This window comes from Homalodisca vitripennis, chromosome 8, assembly GCF_021130785.1.
Source record: "Homalodisca vitripennis isolate AUS2020 chromosome 8, UT_GWSS_2.1, whole genome shotgun sequence".
Taxonomy (NCBI): domain Eukaryota; kingdom Metazoa; phylum Arthropoda; class Insecta; order Hemiptera; family Cicadellidae; genus Homalodisca; species Homalodisca vitripennis.
In genome coordinates this window covers 31,744,876-31,767,432 of record NC_060214.1, presented here as the reverse complement: position 1 = coordinate 31,767,432, position 22,557 = coordinate 31,744,876, and the positions used below count along the sequence as shown (strand labels likewise).

The following is a 22,557-nucleotide window of genomic DNA, read 5'->3' as shown; positions in this document are numbered from 1 at the left end:
CAAGTAATTTTTTGTAAAGTACAGTTTTTGAAAGCAACTTTGATTGTAACCTTTAAGGATTCTTGAAGACCTTTTTTTTTAAATTGATTGATGTCTACAACAGACTAGGGACATTTTCAGTAACAAAATTGAAAATAATAAAATCTGATAAAGTTACATCATATATCACATCAACGTCGACATATATCCCATTAAGAACTGTCTAACCTAATGCAACTTTCAAAATATCGAATCATGATGATTTTGAATTGGACTAAGAAACATTGTTTATATTTAAAGGATTCAATGGAGGCAGCAGGGTTACATTCAGTGGTTATTAAAATTCATTCGCAATCTCACGAAAGTGATATGATTCTACCACTGTCAAGAGTGCCATCATAATTATCTATAAGACCTCTGTCATAATATTCGCTAACGTTCAGCCAAATTCCATGGAGTGAATGAACTAAATTTTGCCTATACAGAAATGAAGCTTCATGTGAAATTTTAAATCTATAGGTCAGTTTTTTTTCGAAATATCTTGCGGATAGACAGACGGACTGAGCGTTATCAAACACCTTTACATTGGCCTTATGGATAACCATGATGAAAACGAGAAAATCGCAGAATAAACAGTTTGTAAACAAATTGCACGCAATCATGTAACATTTTAACGTGTGACTATAGAATAGAAATTTTACATGTGACATTATCGAGCCTGTTACGCGACACGTGTAGCGTACTCCTAGAATGTAGATGATCTAGAATGTAGATAAATAGTTGTACATTCTCTATTATCCTATAATAGAAATATTTGAATATTTTATCTGTGTAGTACACATGCAAGTGCTTTATCGCTTTATAGATTTAACTATAAAGCTAATAAATAGGCCTAACCTAAATGGACAGTATTGCTAATTTTATAGCAGATTCGAAGGTAACTTCTTTCATAACAAGAAACCTTGAACCAATATCACGCAAAGTCTAAGGTAAACTTTAATCTTATTTCCAACATGTACAGGAAGCCTCGTTGTGAGGAAAGGCTTGATGCCATAGCAATGTGTGAGGTCTGAGTCAATGAAGTTGGATTAAATTGATATGAAATGACGGTTTACTCTACAGTTTTCGGATGCTTCAACGAGACAAACGAAGCGTTGCATCGGCTGCAATCAGCTGATTGTAAACTAAACAAGTTCAAGGCCAATCGGTTTAAATTTTCCTTTCTGACGATATACAGATCACTCAAATAATGCTATGCACAATCGCTACTGAATTATCTCATTTTCTCTTTCCGAGAGGTAATGTAGTCATTATTACAGGTAACTAGGAAGAGCTGGAAAAAGATAACTAACTAGATAAACTAAGATAAAAAGATAATTAAGGTCTAAGAAGTTGGACTTTGGGTCTGAGTTAAAGGTAGCACAGATTCGAATCCTGTCTGTGACCCTTGCACTTTTTATCAGTACCATTCGACCTTGTACTATATTGGCTCTCTCCCTTATTCTGTTTGATAAGGTCCTCGCACAGGCCATTGGCCCATGAGGACGGGCAGAATAAGACTTAAAAGGGGATCGGCTTCACTTAAAAAATGATACCTATATTGATTAAAACTAACTTTTCTAACATTACACTTTTAATAATTAAAATTCACGTAGGTTGATCAAGAGACTTTTTTTCTGGGAAATTATAGATGTAGCCATAGTTCATAAATAGGTGAAAAAAACCACCCTTCCAAAAACTGATTGAGAAAGGCTACAATAATCTAAGTCTGTACTACTAAACCATATTAATATTGTTTGAAATTAGTTTTTAATGTCCGAAAATGCACAAATTGATTGAATGCTATATTTAATAATAGTCTGTCAGATATGTTATCGTTGGTACTAGATTGCGAGGGGCGCCCCCTTACTAGTTTCGTCACTGGCATCAGCTGTTTGTGTTTTATCTGAGAGGTATTTCGCGAGGAGTGGGGGGAGGAAGACATTGCAGCAGCTGGTCTATCTGACGTCGCCTCGCCTGTTTCAGTGTTACAACAAACGTTTGCGTGCATCACAGTGTTCAGTTTCAGTTCAGTGCTGTGCGATTGTACGATAATGGAATACGTGTTGTAATTCTTTCTCTGGCAGAAAATAGTGTCGTTCATACTCTGTTCGTTCCTTACAAAGTTTACTATTCCTGCACCAGTGACGTCAGAGGAATTGTGATCAGCGTGCATAACAGTGTTGTGTTTCCTTCTTGCAACCCAAAACCGAATCGTGAGTACATAAGGATTCGACTGTTGAAAGTACATTTTTGAAACTATGGATGATTCTGATGATAATTTAATTGATCAACAAATATCATCTCGTGTCCGAGGTGATGATGATGACAGGTGCATGTTTTGCCGATTATCCGACAGAGTACGCTCTTGGCATGATTCAGGCCGAGGATTGTGTGTGTCCGAGGTTGATCAGCGGGATTGTCAACACAGGACATCAGAGGCCACAGGATTTATCCCAGAGTCAGTACAACATATCAGCGACTTTCCTCCGAGCGTCATCGACAGAACTGAACCCACCCTAACCAGATGTACCAGGCAGATCTGGGGTTTCTTAGAGGATTATAGGAAACTCTTTAACGTTGCCATAACGAACCCCGTGTATATGTATTGTGTACGGTTTCGTTTTTCTAGTCCTCACCGCTTTTCTTCTGCATACGTTTGAGGGAGGGTTACTCGTCTTGCTGTTGGTAGGCCTGATGACAATCCTATCACTTGCACTTCCGGTCTACTGCTGGAGGAGTGGACTTCTGTATAGACTCGAGTCGGGGACGAGACGAAGACAGGTTAGTCCATTTTTATATTTCAAAAACCTGCATTGCATACAAATGCCAAATGTAACCAAAATGTACTTTTTTATAGAAGATGCCATTGGTTTTGTGCAAGTTTTTCCAGTGCTACCGTGTGAACAATTGTAATAGGATGATTTTGTCTGTAAACGTAAAAACTTAAATCCACACCAATTTTTTTGTCTGAGTTTTGCGGTATTTTATATGAATGGTGTACATTATAAAGGGATGACATAAATTCCTCCTTAATAATCTTGTAGTATTTTTCTTTCGTCTTGATCAAATACTCGATAATTTTCTTTGTGATAACAAAGTAATTGTCTTATCTTAATCTTATCGCGAGCGTTGGATTCTTTCCTTTTTTATATCCAAGATTTGAGCATTTGCACTGACACGACCTTGAATTTTGTTCCACGAGAACAATGCTGTACCACAAACCGCACTCTTCCTAATTTATACTGCAGATAGTGTATGTTTACGTAGCACACTTAAATGAAGATGATGTATTGATTATTTGCTTGATGCAAAATGTCTCATTTTAAAGGTGTAGCTTATATCTATCAAAGTAATAGTACTGGAAATTTTGTAAAATGCCTTACTTTACAGCGTTTTAATTTTAAAAAGCTTTCAGAATTTATTGTTGAAATACCCGCGGTATTATGGGGAAAAGCATTAACTCATGTCGATGCGTATACGGCGTGATTTTAAGTTGAAATAGGTCGCAAAAACTGGAACCAAAAGGGAATAAAATGATCAATGGTTGAAAATTGTTTTAATGGACCAAAAATGCAAAAGACTGCTAGTACAGTAAGTTCTTAGTAACAATTCAAGGGTTTCAAAATCATTTAACTTTCCACCTCGCACTGAATGCTTAAATTTAATTGAACGCAATTGTCTATTTGGCCCTTTACTAATTCTTTCTTCACTATTTTAAATGTTCTTTTCCCTGTTGTGTGTTGTAGTCGGGGGAATACGGGAAATACAGTGCAGAAGTTGGGAATTTCCGGTACGTAATAAAAACTACCTTGCCGAAGTAGGCTTGCCCCCGCCAAGTAAGATTTCAGTCGGTTCAAAATTGACAGGCCATTTGAAAGTAGACTTACAGTAGAACGTGATATCATACTTGCCAAATTTCAAGTTGGTAACTGTGGGTTTTTATGGTTTTGATTTGGTCGGTTGTCCTTTTTGAACATAGCATTTTATATTTTCTGTATCAGTCCTAAAAAGGTCAATTTTTACTCAATAATGTGTAAGCTAACATTCGTCACATTGTTTTAAGAAGGTTAAGTAAAATATTCCTTTCAGCTCAGCCGGAAAAGGTACAGGTAGATTTTGTTAGAACTACCTTATGGTTTATTTTTAAAATTCAGGATTCCAATAACATTCGAACAAAAGCAATTCTCTAGGCTTGAATAATGGAGTTGTGATTGTTTTTTATTCGAACAACTGCAGGTATTGGATCTAAATGACTTACAAAGCTTATCAATGAACTTGATAGTCGTAATATCTACGAGTATAAGATCCGTTGATATGATTAAGACTTATGTACCAAAATTGAAGTTGTGTCATCATTTCTTTCGGCAGTTAATGCTGATTGAATAATTCTATACGATTTACAAGTAATCGATACCTCGAAAACCGTTCGAGATACGTAAAGATTGTTTGTGACAAAATATCTAGGGTATGCTATACACATTCTTTGCACATTTTTCTTTTTCTCTACACCCATAATTAACGTAGTTGTAGTTTAAAAAAGCATTTAAATGGCTAACATTGGGACAAAATGGCTAAACAAGTTGACAAACGAACTTAGCGAATATATTTATAGTACAAATGTTTGTACCAAGTTTGGTTTCCATATGGTGACCGTTAAAACTTTGAAAAAACTCGTTTATTTATCACCTGGAGAAAAAAGTGTTCTAGAATGCTTAAAATATTTTCAAAACATTCTGTAATTAATTTTAAAAATTTTAGAACGATTTTATAACGCCATACTACAGAGAACGAAGGAGTGGCAGCTAATACACGAACCACTTCCTGCCAGCAGCCTTGACTAGTGGGTATAGTGGTTTTCATTGCAAGAACAAAGTCAAGCAATGTCGGGTGAGGTTGCTCCTTGGATGGGTGACCGCTAAGCGATACTATCCTTGCAATCAGCCGCCTAGTAACTGGGATGAACTTCCCTAGTCAGGGAGTAAATGTAAAGTGATGATTTGATCATAAATATACCTACTTCCATTGTACAGAAAATTATAACCTAACTCTTTCAACATTTATTTAAGTTTTCTACAAATTGTGTTAGTGGCTGCAGCATTGTATTATTCTATTTTATTTTTACCTGTTACAAACACAAGAGCTTTCAATTAAAAATCACTGAAATACGAGTTGAAGGTTGTACTTCGAAATATTAACAGCATTTGTGACTGGCATGAGTTAATTTATTGTTTGTAACAGGTGTAGCCTACCGCATCATATGCTAATATCAAGATTTATTATATTAGTGGTAGCAACATTTCATAGAAAAATGCCTTATTTATCCTAAAAGTGCTACAATTAAAGTACTTGGGGCATTTTTGGGCAAAATATAAACACTTTTTCTTAAATTCATAAACTGTTTATTATTCAATATTTTATTGACGGGGCAAATTACTAAGTTAATAGCCGATTATAATAACCTACGAGTTAAATTTTTGTAATACAAAAAAACGAGAAAATGTTCAACAACGTAAAATAAATTTAGATGTAACCTCAAAAAGTTGTAAGCCTTTTTTCGTTTCAGACTACCTGTATAAAACGTTTATAGTTTGAAAACTAAATGTATATTGCTTGTAACTTTTTGTCATAAACCATTTTAGAGAGAATTTTAATACAAGAATAAACATGTAAAATGTTTCGTTTTCGCGCAATAGATCACTCCCGACAGTAAGTTACTGGTGAACGAAATCCGATCTCTGCACGTTTGCACGCACGATAGCTGCCGAACGCAGTCTCCTAGAGAGATCAAATATAGGACGAAAGTATATATCTAATATCTCGATATTGAAAATGATACATATTGGTATAATGGGAACCTTAGTTTCTGCCGGTCACAAATTGACTCTGACTACACTTGTCTTATGTGTACGGTAAGTTATTGGCAACAGAAAACAAAATAAACGAATTATTAAAAAAGGTATATTGTAAATGCATGAGTAAGTATACAAGGAAAACTTCACTCGCGTGACTGTAAGATGTAATTTCTGTCTGTATGTCAGTCGGCTCTATGTCAGTCGGCTCTATGTCAGTCGGCTCTATGTCAGTCGGCTCTATGTCAGTCGGCTCTATGTCAGTCGGCTCTATGTCAGTCGGCTCTATGTCTGTCGGCTCTATGTCTGTCGGCTCTATGTCAGTCGGCTCTATGTCAGTCGGCTCTATGTCAGTCGGCTCTATGTCTGTCGGCTCTATGTCAGTCGGCTCTATGTCAGTCGGCTCTATGTCAGTCGGCTCTATGTCAGTCGGCTCTATGTCAGTCGGCTCTATATGTATAGGCCGAACTGACCTAAAGACTTCATATTTTGTACTAAGCTTCGTTTCCATTCAGCCCATATCGAGTTCGATGGTGGTGTATATAACAACATAGGCTGGGCATATTTATTGTTCTCATGGGTAAACGTGGTGGCAACGGGAAAATCGTTAAATAAATACATTTGTAAATAAGTGTGTAAAATCATGACATCGTATTACAGAAACACAAGTAGCTTGTACCGTTAGTTCCATTTTATATTTCACAACCTAGTTAGCCAGTACAACTAATATTATTTTTTATCCAATGTTCCGGAACTAAATTATCGACGGACTAACTACCTAATTGGCACGCGTATAAATATTTTATTGTAACCCTTCGTAGCAGCCCAACTACTGTAGGGAATTTATAGCATGACCGGTGGGATGCGCGTGAGGAGTGCAGGAGGTGAGCGCGTGGGGGCACAATCTAGAGTAGGGGAGTGAATACGGTGCTACTACCCCTACTGAGTTTTCGGCTCCCGGCTCATATTGGAGGCGGGAGCCGAATATTGTAGTGTTTGCCAACATTTCTAGACCCTTATGTTCTTACCCCCACCACTTTAGTTCCGTCTTTGCCTACGGCGCATCTCGAAGTCACCGGTCATGCTACAAATTCCCTACTATACGTGCCCGATTCACCTCGCGCGCTATGTCCGTAAGTAACATTTATATTTTCGTATTATTAAATTAGCTCTTTGACGCCAAACATATAAAAATGAATGTAACGTAAAGTAAAGTTGTAAATAGTAAAGTAACTTACCCTTGAACATCTTTTATTTGCTTGATTGAAATGGATACAAGTTGTGGCGTCGTCCTTCTGACGAACACGTTGTCGTGATAAGTTTTTTGTCTCATTAAATGGCTAATACCGTCGCGAATTTGTTTTAGGCGAGCTCACGTATTATTTTAGTAGATGGCTACCACTTTCATAACTTCTACTCCTCTTCTAGTAATTACCGACTAGAAATAACCCTTCTTAGACTACAGCTTCAATGTCCCGTGCCAAGACGCTGACGCCCGGGTTGTGGGTCTACATATTGCGAAGGGAAGTAAAATTTTAAAGTTTTATAAAGTAAAATATCGCAGGCATAATTCCATAGAACATTGGATATTTTAGGCCCACCTATCAGATATACATTTTTAGTTCTTGTACTCTAATTGGCAGCAACGTGGCAAGGCATACATTTACATACAATTTACCAACTAAAAGTGGTGCTTGTAAGTTTAATTAATTAAATTTAACTTATAAGTAAACTTTGCAATTCGAGTATTTATTACTACGACCTCAGAAGTCACCACCCCCATGTGTTATCGTCATTCGGTACACATACTGATTTGCGCCACTCTGCTCTCGATGTGCCTACTCTGCCATCAACTGGGTGAAACTGAGTGAAAACGCCACAATGCCTGCCATTAAAATAGAGTATTTGTGTAAAGATGAGTTACTATTTGAACTGATATCTAGAGGTGTTAAATTAAATAGGGACAGTACAGTAAATGAACTTAGAAAGTCCTTAAGACAGTGTTTGAGAAACAATATTTTACCTACTGCAAGTAGCCTATTAAAAATAGATCACAATCAGGAAGTACAACTTCTCAGTGAAAAAGTGATTTTATTAGAACATGGGTGCAGTGAATTGATCAGTGATAGTTCACCTTTAGAAATCACCATCATTCAGTACAAGCTATAGACTTGAAATGTTGCATGCAACTTTAGCGAAGCTTACATAGTGTGGCGTACTCCTACCTATGTCCAGTGGCGTAGCTACTTTGGGTGGCACCCGGTGCGGAAGTTGGTGGTGTCACCCCAGCGGAAGTAAAAAACAAATTCTATATGATAAAGGTCATGGATATAATACTTTTTTTCTTTTTATTATCTATCACTATAGAATAATATACGTTTAACAATTCACGCCAACCAACCACCACACACTTCAAGAAACAAATGAGAAATGTTGCAACTGAAACGTCAAAGATCGCGAGTATGGGACGGGGAATCCCCCACGACAGCGTCAGGCTCTTTTGCGGGAATCCCCGAATTATACACAGAGCTGAGCTAGTGCTAGTGGAGGAATGCCCGAAAAAGAAATGTTTGTGCAAGCGATTTGTTTTTTGTTTGTTTGTACATTGTTCTTAAAGTTGAGAGACCGGGTGGGTGTCACCACTGCCACTGCCACTGCCTATGTCATCATATAGAATATAGATCTGGCATCCATATTATGGGGATTGTATGGCGGTATTGACAGAGTTTACGCAATATAATACGTGTTTAATAGTTTTCCACAACATATTTATAATCGCTGTTTCCTTCGTTTGCCGCTAGATGGTGCACAGCCACGGCGTTTCAAGACGTAGCTACCCGTTTTGCATTGGATGCAATTAGTGATGGGAGAATCGAATACTTAAAAGAATCGAATACAGTGTATTCAAATGCACCCTTGTATTCGAACACTTAACAGACTATCCGTAATCCATCGTTTCTTTGGTATTTGGAATTACTCTGTCAAAAATGTGGGAAATTCCTTTGCGTTTTTGTACCTCTTGCAAACATGTCATACCCATGATTTATGTACTCCAGAAAAAATAGGTATTTATCTGCTACTTCAGTCCCGTCTGAAAGATTCTTTTCTACTGCAGGTTTTGTCACAATGATCGTAGAAATAAAATGAAGCCAAAATCCTCAATCATATTTTGTTTTTACACAATATGAAATAAACATTAATTTTCGTCTTTATTGTTTACAAAAATGTATCTATTAATTGATTATTTGTACAATTATAAATATTGTAAAATGTTTAATTACTTATTCCAAATTATGAATTTCCTCTTAATTATTACTTTCATAGTCTAGATATATACATACAGTATATTATTGTCTTTATTGTTTACAAAATGTAATTATTAATTGAATATTTGTACAATTATACATATTGTTAAGTTTGAACAGTTGTAATTACTTAATCCAAATTATGAATCTCCGCTTAATTATTCTTTTCATAGTCAAGATTATATATATATATATATATATATATATATATAATATATAAAAACATCCATATATTCATCTAAATATTCCAAAAAATACATTTATATGAATATGAATACTCTTGAATCCTTTATTTGAATACTATTTTTCCAAACTAATGAATACTGTACGTTTGAATTCTATTCTTCCAGAGTTGAAATTGTATTCATTTCAAAAGTATTCGGATTCATTTTAAGGTATTCGAATATATGAATACCCGGGCTTTATTCGAATACTATTCGATTCTCCCATCACTAGATGCAATATCTTCTCAAAGCTCCTACATTGCTCTACTTTTATCACCAGATTATGAAACATTATTAGCAGTACTTTCCTGTAAATCAAATTGCGTTTATTCTAGGAACGATATTTACCGAATAAACACCTGGCGAGCGATTGCCACATTTATTCTGCACAGCTGTTGTGCAATATCAGACAAAATACTTATACACTTTAAATAATATTAATTGTAAATTATCATATAAGCCATCAGTAAATTATGTCTAAATTAAAGTCTTATGATAACACTATAACTTTACCCTTTAATTTTAGCAAGTATAAATTTTTATTATTTAAAGTAAAAAATTGAAATTTGGTGCGTTAAGTCGTATTATTTTTTAGTTACTAAAATAATGCGTGCACTTATATATATATATATATATATATATATATATATATATATATATATATATATATACACACACATACATATACATAAGCAAGTTTCCCATATATGGGACATCGTACCACCCTGTACCCAGTTTTAATTTCTTTACAGGTTTTATAATATAAATAAACTAGTAGTTTACTTAAAAATCTATATTGATTGAACAAAAGCCTTGTGTATATTGAATACTCATTAAAAACAAAAAAATGTGGATTGTTTTTGGATTTTCCACCGAAATTATTATATTTCATATTAAAATGGGTGTATATTATGTCTGGAAAACACCCAAATATATCCTTTAATAATTAATTTAAATATAAATTTGAAACCTCTTACAATCGTGATAGAGATTGGGCATCTACTTTTTGGAACAATGTTTTGTTATGTCACACCAACGGGGGACGTCCTGCCGAGGGTATCGTGAATATTCTTAATGGAAGCCTATACCTTGTGATACATAATTTTAAAGGTAATAGCTTACTGAATTGAATGCCACAAACCGCATCTCAAATGAATTATTCTATCAGAAAATAGAGCATTTTTTAGTATTGAAAATTTACTGATGTTCAACAATGTAATTTTAATATGGTTCTTGCCACAAAATGTGTTACACTAATTTTTTAGCATTTTTTTAAATGTTCAATTAAAATAAAAATAAACAATTTTATTTTTAAGCTGGTTTCATTAGTACAAATTTACCAGTTTTTATTACAATGAATAAAACTTATGAGTCACTTTCTCTGATTACTTATGAATCTGTACTTGGTGTTTTCCAGTCAGCAGGAAGGTTTAAAGAGACAAAGGTCACTAGCCTATGAGAAACATTATTGTGTTATTAATCATCTGGTCTACAGGTTTTCAGTTTGTTGAGCATGGAGCTTTCACTAGACAGGTCTAAGCTTGGGAATTACAAATGGACAAAGGTCATATCATTTCCTGTCGAGTTAATCAGTGTCTCTGAAGCATTGCTGTCAACAAGTTATCTAATTACAGTAGTTCAGTTTTTATTTGGCATTTTAATGGAATTGTCTGAAAGAGAACGAATTACTCTGTTGATATGCGAGGATATGGCGATCGTCAAAGATCTTATCGGGAAGTTTGTAATTTGTTTAATGAACACTTTCCCAGAAAGGAATCCCATAAAGTGTTTCAACAATATCAAAAACTATTGAGTGTTTTGAAATGACAGGGAGTGTACGTAATCGGCCAAAGTCGGGTAGGATACAATCTGCAACAGATGAAGAACATGCACTAGATGTTTTGCAAACATTTATTGAAGGACCCCACATACATCGCTCAGAAAAGCTGCACAGCAACATGATATGCACCCTATGTCTGTGAGTAAGATTTTGAAAATTAATAAATACAAACCATTTAAAGTTCATTTAGTCCAACAGTTAAGTGAGGATGATTACGACAGAAGAGTTGAGTTTTGTGAACTTGTGATGCGCAAAATGTGATGACAATAGAGATTTTCTGACCAACATACTATTTTCTGATGAGGCAACTTTTTTCCTAAAATGGCAATGTTAACAGACACAATTGCCGTTACTGGGCTAGTGAAAACCCACATTGGATTACTGAGTTCCATTCACAGCAACCACAAAAACTGAACGTATGGTGTGGAATTTTAGGTAACAAAATTGTTGGACCCTTTTTCATCAATGGAAATTTAAATGCCGAACTTTACTACAATATGCTCCAAAATGAAATAATCCCAGCTATTCAAATTGCATCAGGAGAATACTTTGATAATGTATGGTTTCAGCAGGATGGTGCTCCACCCCATTATGGGAGACAGGTAAGAGAGTATTTGGATTTAAGGTTTCCTCATAAATGGATTGGCCGAAGAGGAGAAATCGAATGGCCTCCAAGATCTCCGGATTTGTCACCAATCGATTATTTCCTATGGGGTCATTTAAAATCCAATGTTTATAGAAGAAAGCCTCATAATTTGGAAGACCTAAGAAACAGGATTATAGAGGAGATTGCTTTGATAACTGAAGAAATGTTAGGCAAACTCTGTCGAATCATTTTACACAAGATTGGCTCATTGTCAAACCGTAGAAGGGAACACAGTTCGAACAATTGCTTTGACACCAAAGGCAGGTAAAACGTTTTTTTGTAAGACTTTTCTAACAGCATACATTATTTTTTATTTGTAATAAGAAATCAATAACATAAGTATTTCCATAATTGTACTGTAATAAAAACTGGCAAATTTGTGCTAATAGAACCAGCTTAAAATGAAATTTTTGTTTTATTTTTAATTGAACATTTAAAAAAATGCTAAAAAATTAGTGTAACACATTTTTGTGGCAAGAACCATGTTAAAATTACATTGTTGAACATCAGTAAATTTTCAATACTAAAAAATGCTCTATTTTCTGATAGAATAATTCCCTTGAGATGCGGTTTGTGGCATTCAATTCAGTAAGCTATTACCTTTAAAATATGTATCACAAGGTATAGGCTTTCCATTAAGAATATTCACGATACCCTCGGCAGGACGTCCCCCGTTGGTGTGACATAACAAAACATTGTTCCAAAAAGTAGATGCCCAATCTCTATCACGATTGTAAGAGGTTTCAAATTTATATTTAAATTATTAAAGGATATATTTGGGTGTTTTCCAGACATAATATACACCCTGTATATATATATATATATATATATATATTAATATTTCATTTAGTACGATAGCTCAAAAACGGCAACTGTCACGAGAAAGGTAAAGATACACTTAAACTTAAAGAAAAAAATATTCATTTAAGAAAAAAAGTGTTTATTTATGCAACGAGCCTGGTTTTCACCTCCTTGTGATCAGGAAAATGACCTAATCCGTCATACTTTAAGTGTCATGGCTGGTAAAATTCCTAAACATAATGAACGTATGTTCATGTTATGTTGTCAATAGTTTACTAATTGTTATAACGATATATTGGTATGTTTATATACATTTATTTATAATGATCTTTGGTTTTATCTTCTTTGTAGGTAGTGGTTCTTTTAACGTTTAATGTACATATATATATATATATATAATATATATATATATATATATATATATATATATCTGTATATTATGCGAGGTTAAGTAGTAGATAGAGCTAAATAGCCCTAACTCCGCCTCTTGAATAAAGGCATATTTCATTTCATTTTTCATTTCTTTTATTTGCTATTTTTCAGCCTTTGCATTTCTATTTTTATTATTGTTTTACCATGCCACACATTTACAAACTGTTATATAGCCTACTGTATTTTTTATAGACTAGTTTGTAGTTATTGGTTTTTTTTAGAATAATTAGAATCTCTTACTAATATTCATTTATTGTAGACTATATTTATTAGCATTTTTGAATGGATTTTATCAAGTTGCATTATATTATTACTCATAATTATTATTGAATAGTATCACTATAATATTGTTATAATATAATGTTACTTAATAATTCTGATGACTTTTTAAAATATTTATATTGTCTTTTCATAAGCTGCAATTGTAAACTGGCGGTTGCCGTTGGAAGAATAAATAAATAAATAACGTGTGGTATATGGCAATAAGGAAATGTATCAAATCGACCCATGCTATTATTATACAGTGGTATAACTTATGGCCTTTCTACTTCATTGTAACAACCTTGATTTTTATCCCACCTTTTAGATTTGTCTTTGACTTCTCCTCCTATGTGGTTTGATGAAATAACTACACATGGTTGTTATACTATTTAGTTAAGGTAATCAAATCTTTGCTTACAACTTGTTAAACGTACCATCGTTCTTGTCCTATTCGTATGGTTTTGTCACAATAAGGGGGTTTAATGAACCTGTCCACACAGATTGTACCTACAGCTAATATATCTCTGGATTTATATCTACTTTGCCACTGGAACAGTGAGTCTAAGCTAAAAAGTTATCAAAAACATTTTACAAGGCACAGAAGTTGGAATACGTTCCGACAACTGCATTACTGCACCAGCGCCTTTCAACTCTGTAGTGATATGAGATGAAATCATACATGGCGTTAGAGCCTAAACACTGACTGTCAGTAATCATCTAAAACAGCTGAAATAACAGTTAGGCCAGAATGCCCTATATATGGGACTCTATGGTTAATTCAGTCACAAAATGGCAAGTCACAATCAACGAATTTTATTATACTAATGAAACGCGCTCTGGGCCGGAGAAACCGAGCCTAAATCCTGGCCTGCGTTCCGAGTCTACAGGCGCTGGAAATGGGCAAGAACTCACTCCGCCCATATGGCAGGCATTATAGTAATGATATAACATCACTTTAAAACGCCTTCTAGACTTAATAATATTGTTAGATACCACAATTTATATATTATTACAATTTTTATTTTTAGTTAAAAAAACAGATTTTTTGTGCAATATCAAAATAACTGAGATTTTGACTTGGTATTTTACGTATAAAGTCGGAAACGAAGATTACAGGCATTAAAATATTTCCCAGGTGAAAAAAAAAACAACTTTTTATTGACAGTGTTTTATTTCAAAGTAAACTACATAAAATGTACAAACTCCAATGGCTGTTGCATATGAGATGGAAAATAAAAAAAATGTTGGAACTGCTTCATTTTTTAGACATTTTCTTAGTGTGTCACGCAAAATTAAATGGTAATCATGTTCGGTAAAATGTTTACTGCATAAAACAGTATGTTTTGTTGGCTTAATTTTTTTTTCTTTGTCACAGTAATCTATTTTTTTTAATAAATTGTCATCATTCAATGGAAAGCTAAAACAAACAAATTAACAAATAATAAAACACAGGTAGCTGAAAATCACAAAGATCCAATTATTTTAGCAATTATTTATAAGTTTATGCATCTATAAGTGCTATAACGACCAACATTTATATCTTGGATCAATGCGGATGAAATAATTGAGTGATAAGCTTGTTTTACTCAACTATATAATTATTGTTTATGATTAAAAAAATGATAGCTTATTAATTTACTCATTAACAGCCTTACCTTATAATTATTTGGGTAACCCAGTTAATAATTTGGCAATGCAGAAAATTATATTGGTGAGAATTACTATTTTGGAAGTTGCAAATAAATATTGACATAGTTGATAGAGTGAGAACTTACTTGTCAAAAGAAATGTGGCTGTCTTTAGTCCATCTGGACGTGCAGTTGCACGCAGAGCAACTCTTCACCATGTCACGATATAACAAACATTACTAACATTGACAAATAAAAAGGAAAACAAACTAGTTGAGATGCTCAGATCAGACGTCTTGACGTAATAAACAGGAAGAGTTCCCAATAACGCAAATAACAACAATGATTTGTGTTTCGGCATGAAAAGGCGTGATGCCGTATCGTCCCGTTGATCGCCGCACAACTCAGTGAGTTCTTGCCCACTTTAAGCGCCTGCAAGTCCATGGATACAACCGAAACGCACAGCTGTGTGCGACCGGAAAACACATGTGGCTTGTGGGCAGTACGCGTTCCAGTAGTATATAGTTCGGTGGTCATAATGTCCTAGATAGGGAACACGCAACATGTAATAAATGGAAGTGGATTTTTATTCCAGGAATAGAAATATGTGACTCAAGACCACATCTTTCGAACATAATAAAAAATCGGCACATATGACGTCCTATATGTGAATTTAGAAATTTTACATTGTTTTGGTATAATAAATGCCACTCGGAAGGCCAGGGCGACTGAAGTGGACGTAATAAGTTTCTCCTTAACACTTTTAGGGAAGCAATGAACTTCCGGTTAGTGAAATCCCCGGCAGGGATTCTGGCTGGCTTATACCTTCCAGGTTGAATCTACACAGGTTACATAAAGATGTGCCACTTACATGTGGACGACCAAAAAAGTGATGTTGGGCTAAAGGATTAATCTAAAGCCTAGGTTACTGGAGGATGACTGTTGCAGATCCAGTAGTGATAAGTTTGTAGGTAGCCCAGAACATGACGGAGTACATTCTTCCCTTGCCCGCTTTGACTGGATGAGGCTGTAACAGAGCTAGTTTTCCCTTCTTCTTCTTCTTCTTCTGGTGACGTGATTTATTTATAGAGCCTGATTTCCATCCTCATGTGTTCTCGACAGAAGGAAGCCCCAACTACCAATACTTAACCTGAAAATCCTATTATTCCAAAATCAAGCGCAATAAGGGTCTTTTTGACTTCTCGTACTAAATCAAAAGAGCTTTTTAGTTTGTATGGAATCTTGTAAAAGGACTCAAATACTCAATATGGAGATACAATGTTAGTTGACAAGAATCTCATTTACACTAGGAAACGGTATGGAAAAAATATTAAAAACGTACCAGAGACTTTTATTTGCTAAATAGTTTATACTTTATGTTGTTTACCACACGTGGTTTGAAACAGTTCTGTCATTATATTTTTATTAAATTAAAAAATTAACCATCAGTAAGTTATGAAAGCATAGTTTAAAATTCTACGGGGTAGGTGGGGGTGCACGTGGTACAAACTCCACAACTCCTAGAGTACAGTATTGCAAGAAACATATAAAATGCACACCACACTTTTCTTCAATCAAACTTGCAATGATTTTACATTCATTCCACTGAATCATTCGCCAATTTTTCAATCCCAGTCCCAGCTCCGGTATCAGTCATCCAGACGGGTGGTGTCCCAGTCATTTTTCATAATATTTTCCATATCCTTTTCTCAGAAATTACAGTGGCACCGACCCCTAGCATCATACGGATTTGACGTAAGGGCATGGGGTAATCTTTTTACTGACACTATTGTACGAAACGGTCTTAATCATTTATTGAAATACTGTGGACTTTCAAATAATAATTCCAAGCAGTCTTACTAATTAAAGTGTAAGCATACACAATGAAAATTCAAAACATCAATATCAGAGTAATTTCACACAATAATTATACTTGATAGTTAGTTTTCTGTAGTAAACGGCTGCAGCAAAGTTTATCGAGCACTTACTACGTTGCAATACTTATCATACTCCGCAGCGATAACCAATAGATAACTCACTGCCCAGCCAGTATTCTAAGATAAGAAGCCATATTCAGATCCCATAGTGTGCCTTGGTGGTGTATAATTACTAAGTGTTGCCAGTTGTTTAGTTTGCGATTATACCACTTAGTTTTTATTGGTTTGAAACGGTTTAAAATGCAGATTTGTGAAAAGTGTTGAATTTGTGTGTTTGATCTCTATTAGAAATGTCTTCGCCTAAGTACATATTGCCGTTTCTGGGGGGGGGAGGTGTTCCTCAAATCAGACGCGCTTTTTACATCCGCAGATAATTATGTGATCACATGGAGTTCCGTGTGTCCAGAAGTCATCGCCAGAGCTAGACGCTCCATAGACGGTGGAATCAGACGGACTAAACACTTCTGCTCCAAGACCACCGTCACTAACTTCATCCTCACTCCAGACTGGGCTTCGGATACTTCTATTGGGGTGTTTGCCTTACAGAATTATGACGTCGACAAGGGTTTAAGTTTCCCAAATGTGCAGACTTTGGTCACAGGTCTTGTTTCCCCTTTCCCTTGTTTCCCTTGTCTTGTTTCCCCCTGTTTGTCTTGTTTCCCCTTTCCTTTTGGACGGCCAGACTCGGATAACCAATTGTTGGAGGAAGACACACTTGAGATTTTTAGGAACGTGTTTTAGGAACGGTTTACAAAAGTACTCATTTAAAAGGATTTACTATGAAGGAAGGAAAAATTTAATAAAATAGATATTATTTAGGTAATTCTAAGCAATATATGGGTCAACCTCGATTTTTCTCATATTACAATATAATGTTCCAATAGTCAATTAGAAAAGGAAATGACTAGAATTTCTTGCCGGAAAGCAGTTATAGGGAGCAGGCAACCGCCAGACGGTCATGTGTTTAAAATTGTTTTACATACATTACTTACATTATATTGTAATATGTGTAATATGTAATAACAACTTATCAGTAATTTTTAATAAAAAAAGGATCACGCACGATGCCTGCCCGCTGCGCAGCGCTTCGCGCTGCTTGCTCTTTTAGAAAAAAATTAACTCGAGTAGTTCCAAATTTGAAGCCCAGATCACGTCAGTGCCCCTGATCACTAATAGGTAATTCTAAGCAATATATGACCGTCTGGCGGTTGCCTGCTCCCTATAACTGCTTTCCGGCAAGAAATTCTAGTCATTTCCTTTTCTAATTGACTATTGGAACATTATATTGTAATATGAGAAAAATCGAGGTTGACCCATATATTGCTTAGAATTACCATTATTTATTTTCATACTCTAATCCTAATAACAATATGTGTAAAAATAGGTTTGTGTAGTTGAAAATTAATATTTTAATTATAGCCTTATTAGCGAAGCCTATCTTTCAGGGGGCTAGAGAAATTTTGTTTCTGTCTTTCTGTTCGCATGATATCTAGAGAACAAACTGACCTACGGAATAGAAATTTTGCACGAAGCTTTATTTTATAAGCAACATCTCCATGGTATTTGTCTGAAACTTTCGCGAGAATCATGATGGCAAGAAATCGCAGAATATACAAACTCGTAAACAAATTGAATACAATCGTGTTTACCATTTTAATATGTGACGCCTATAGCCCAACTATCAAGATATGTCGAGAAAGATTTGGCTAGCAATTCCTCTTCGTCTGCCAGGGGGAGGTAAAAATTTCCTTTCCGTTTGCTTGTTTGTTTATTTGTCTAACTGCCTGCGGGATATATCAACAATTAAATACGCTGTAGGGTTTACATGTTGCATTCCACTTCAACGAATCCTGTGACGCGATACATGATATGGTGTACTCCCAACTTTGTAATGTATTTAATTTATTAGCGTCTTGTTTTTATGAACAGGAGAAATTAGACGCTTCTAGAAATTAGAAAATTTCTAGAAGTTTTATAAATTTTATAATTGAATTTCATTCCGGTTTTGTGTGATAACAGACGAAATTTGTTTTCCAGAGGTTAGAGAGTCCTACCCGTATTGAGATGCCTGTAGAGAAGCCTCCACTGTATGAAACACTCGAGTTCACAACTCCTGAATCTGTGATGGCCTCCTTGCCCCCGCCATCGTATGAAGTAGCGATTCAAGCAGCTGAAGTACAGCAGGTTCTGCTACCTCAATGCAATAGGTATGTTGAATGTTCCTTTATTTCATCAGAAAACGCCTCGTGCCACCAACCACTATCGCATTCGGTATCCGGTTTGTAGTATTACCTACTGCAAGCTATTTTTAGTCATGAGCTGGGATACTAGAATACATTTTGTGAATCGAATACATATTCGAATCATGAACGAAACATCCGAATAAGTATTCATTAAAACCACCGCTTAGACTGCCCAGTGCATTCTAACTACTAGCTTTGGTTGTATAAGTTACACAGTTTATAACTGTGTAATACTTGACTTTTATTACAATTATCTAGCCAATAATAACTAGGCAATACCCAGCCTGACATATTGATAGAATTCGCTATAAATATGTAATAATTTACATGATAGTTATTAGCAACATTAATGGTGTATTTTTATTTATTCCTTAAACTAGCTGACCCGGCGAACTTTGTTCGACCACAAACTTTCAACGATTGGCCTTGTGACTTATTTACAGTCATGACGAATGCAAGACGGATCGGAAATTGAAGCCGTTTAAACTCAAATGGCATGTCGGGTGGGATCATCGGGATCCTCGGAATGAGAACTTCCCCTCACCTTTGAATTTTCCTTTGAGTATTGTGGCGTAAATCAAATTTTTAATCAATTTACTTACCAACAAACATGTACCGTTGCACAGTTTTGGTTGGTTTAAGTTTCGAAGCGTGATTACTACGGAACCAATCTTTAGTCGTAAATTATGCTGTGGTAAGCCAGGTACATCCCAGGAGTTTATAAATTCAATTGGATAGTTGGTGGCATCATCTTCATTTGTTACACAGTCAATAGATTTGAAAGAATGCAGTGTACCAATGATCTCATTCTGAATTATGTAGTTTAAGTCATTTACATCTTTATTCTTAGCTGCCAAAATTGCTCGCTCTCTCAACCATTCATTATTTTTGAGGTTAGTAATGATGTTTGAGAATACTTTGTTGATGAGTTCGTCTTTCGATGAGACAAAGTTACAGAAATTCGGAGGAAATGAAATCAATCTGCTCGATTCGTCGACAGGTACTCGACCATTACCGATAGTCAGCAATTGCTCAGAGGAATCTTCAGCAGATTAATCGTTCAGCAATGCAACCCTCATGTTTGTTGTCAGCTGAAGTTTCTTAACATAGCGCCATAGATTCGATGATTTGAGGCAAGCGTTTATCTCGTCGGCAGCAGTCGATCTGGGAAATACTGGCAATGTTTGGCGGAAATCGCCAGACAGTAAAATCATTGCGCCTCCAAAACATCTCGAGTCATTACGTAGATCTTGCAATGCTTCCAATGCACGTTTATGCGCCATTGTGCATTCGTCCAGATGATGATCTTCGATTCTGATAAAACTTTGGCCATAGCGGAGCGCTTTGTAATGTTGCATGTTGGTTCTTCAATAGATTGAAGATTTAACGGCAATTTTAATGCAGAATGTGCTGTACGACATCCTTCTAGCAATGTGGCTGCTATTCCAGAAGAAGCAACTGCAACCGCAATGTTGGATCTTGCACAAACAGTGGCTAAAACTACTGATATGACGAATGTCGTACCAGTTCCACCAGGGGCATCCAGGAAATATAAACCACCGTTTCCATCATCAATTGCCTTCATTAATGTATCATGAACTTCCTTTTGTTGGGGATTCATCAGGGGTACATTCGTTGGAACTACTAAATCTAATTCCTGGTGATCATATTCACGTCCCCGTTCCAGTTCTCGATTAAATGCGTCATTCATTTCACAATTTGGCGCTGGCATTCCTAACCTGACTAATGAACTAACGCACATGAGATAACACATGTCTTCGATCAAGAGCAAGGCCCGATTATGTATCTCCTCATTCATTTCAAGATCGGAATTTCTGGAACTGACACCAATGTTATGTAAAATATCTTCTGCCATATTATCCTTGTATTTGTGCCACAGGTTAGATGGGTTCGATGGAAAGCATGTCGAAATGATGATAGCAAATAATGTACGTATCTGACTTGGAGATGCAGAGATAATTGCTTTGGATTATAAAATTAAAATTTCAATTGTGTTATCTGGATATTAAAGTCTATGCTTAACAGTGATTGTAGAAACAGTTGAAACAAAATTTGCTGTTTCTCTTAAGCTTACTCTATGCTTTCAAACTATAAATGTAAAGAAATTTAAAACGGTAATTAAATTATATAAACATATATTTCTTTTGTCGCATCATATATGTTTACAAAGAACAGCTGATTAAATTTGAACAGGCTCTTTCACTTAATAACATATGTTTGCTGCAATGCATTTCTTACGGGACATGAACATCAATCAAACGTTTGACAGGTAAGAACAATTTGTATGGGAAAATCGAATTGTCGTTTTTAGTATTTTCCTTGCAATTTTGTTATATTTGTTCTCATCGTTTAAACCTTCCCTGGACTTCCACGAACATTTCAAGACCAAAATTAGCCAAATCGGTTCAGCCGTTCTCGAGTTTTAGCGAGACTAACGAACGGAAATTCATTTTTATTTATATAGATAAATGAGAGAGAATTTTATAAATGTGTTGTTTTAAAATTAAGCTATGATTTTTGTATCATAAATAAACGTTTTCAATTTTGTAAAATAAATCAGTATTGACATTATTAGCCTACTCTTCAAAAGATTCAGAAGAATTATTAGTTCATAGAGAACTGTTTAAAGCATTAGAGAATAGTATGGAAGTTAAAAATTAACTAAATTGTTCGAATTATTTTAAAGTATTGAAATAAAATAGGATACAAATTCGAGATTTTTAGGAATATCCTGACTTGCTAACCATTAAAGGATCGCCGTACCATCATTGTTGTACAAATTAACCTTCTATCTTAATAATGCATTTCCAGTTTGGTACTTCCAGACGACAGCCATACACGAAATTTACTTTTCTCTCGACTAAACGGGAAAATATATTCACTAATGCAATTCATTAGAGACGAATATTCACGACAATTTGGCATAACTGAATGGTATGAAATAACAATTAGAATTTTTATGTTGAACATTTAAACTGAGGGGATCAATTTGAGATTTTCGAATAACATTTTTATATGTAGCAATCAAAAAGTGCTGAATTTATGTGGTGGGTTTGTTGCAGCAGTGATGCCAACATAGCGGCGCCATTGTGTCCAGTACATCAACAGTCCAGCACCAGTCTCAAACAGTGTCAGAGCACAAGGACGCAAAGGAGTGGGAGCTCAGGGAATATCCATGACGACCTGAGGAGTGAATTTCTCGTCTAGACACGTTTTCGAGTCGTTTAATTCGTGGTAAAACCATCCGAATCATACAATAACTTTTGCAATACAAACAAAATGTGAAGTGTAAAAATATACAAAATATTTTCCATAACCACAGAGGATGTTCATTTATAAGAGTGTATAA

General features: G+C 35.2%; 1 protein-coding gene across 1 annotated transcript; it reads left to right on the top strand.

Annotated features, from left to right (window-relative positions):
- Positions 1–2,646: 2,646 nt before the first annotated feature.
- On the top strand, positions 2,647–22,524 carry LOC124367490. The gene is made up of 3 exons (XM_046824347.1): positions 2,647–2,802; positions 18,982–19,151; positions 22,271–22,524. The coding sequence occupies exons 1-3, from the start codon at positions 2,716–2,718 to the stop codon at positions 22,413–22,415; spliced, it is 402 nt and encodes a 133-aa protein (XP_046680303.1). The 5' UTR covers positions 2,647–2,715; the 3' UTR covers positions 22,416–22,524.
- Positions 22,525–22,557: the final 33 nt, after the last annotated feature.

Excerpts from the sequence above, each read along its gene's own strand:
- LOC124367490 (XM_046824347.1), top strand. The coding sequence starts at position 2,716 with ATGACAATCCTATCACTTGCACTTCCGGTCTACTGCTGGAGGAGTGGA. Across the intron at positions 2,803-18,981 it reads CGGGGACGAGACGAAGACAG|AGGTTAGAGAGTCCTACCCG; the intron begins GTTAGTCCATTT and ends TTTGTTTTCCAG. Across the intron at positions 19,152-22,270 it reads CTGCTACCTCAATGCAATAG|CAGTGATGCCAACATAGCGG; the intron begins GTATGTTGAATG and ends GGTTTGTTGCAG.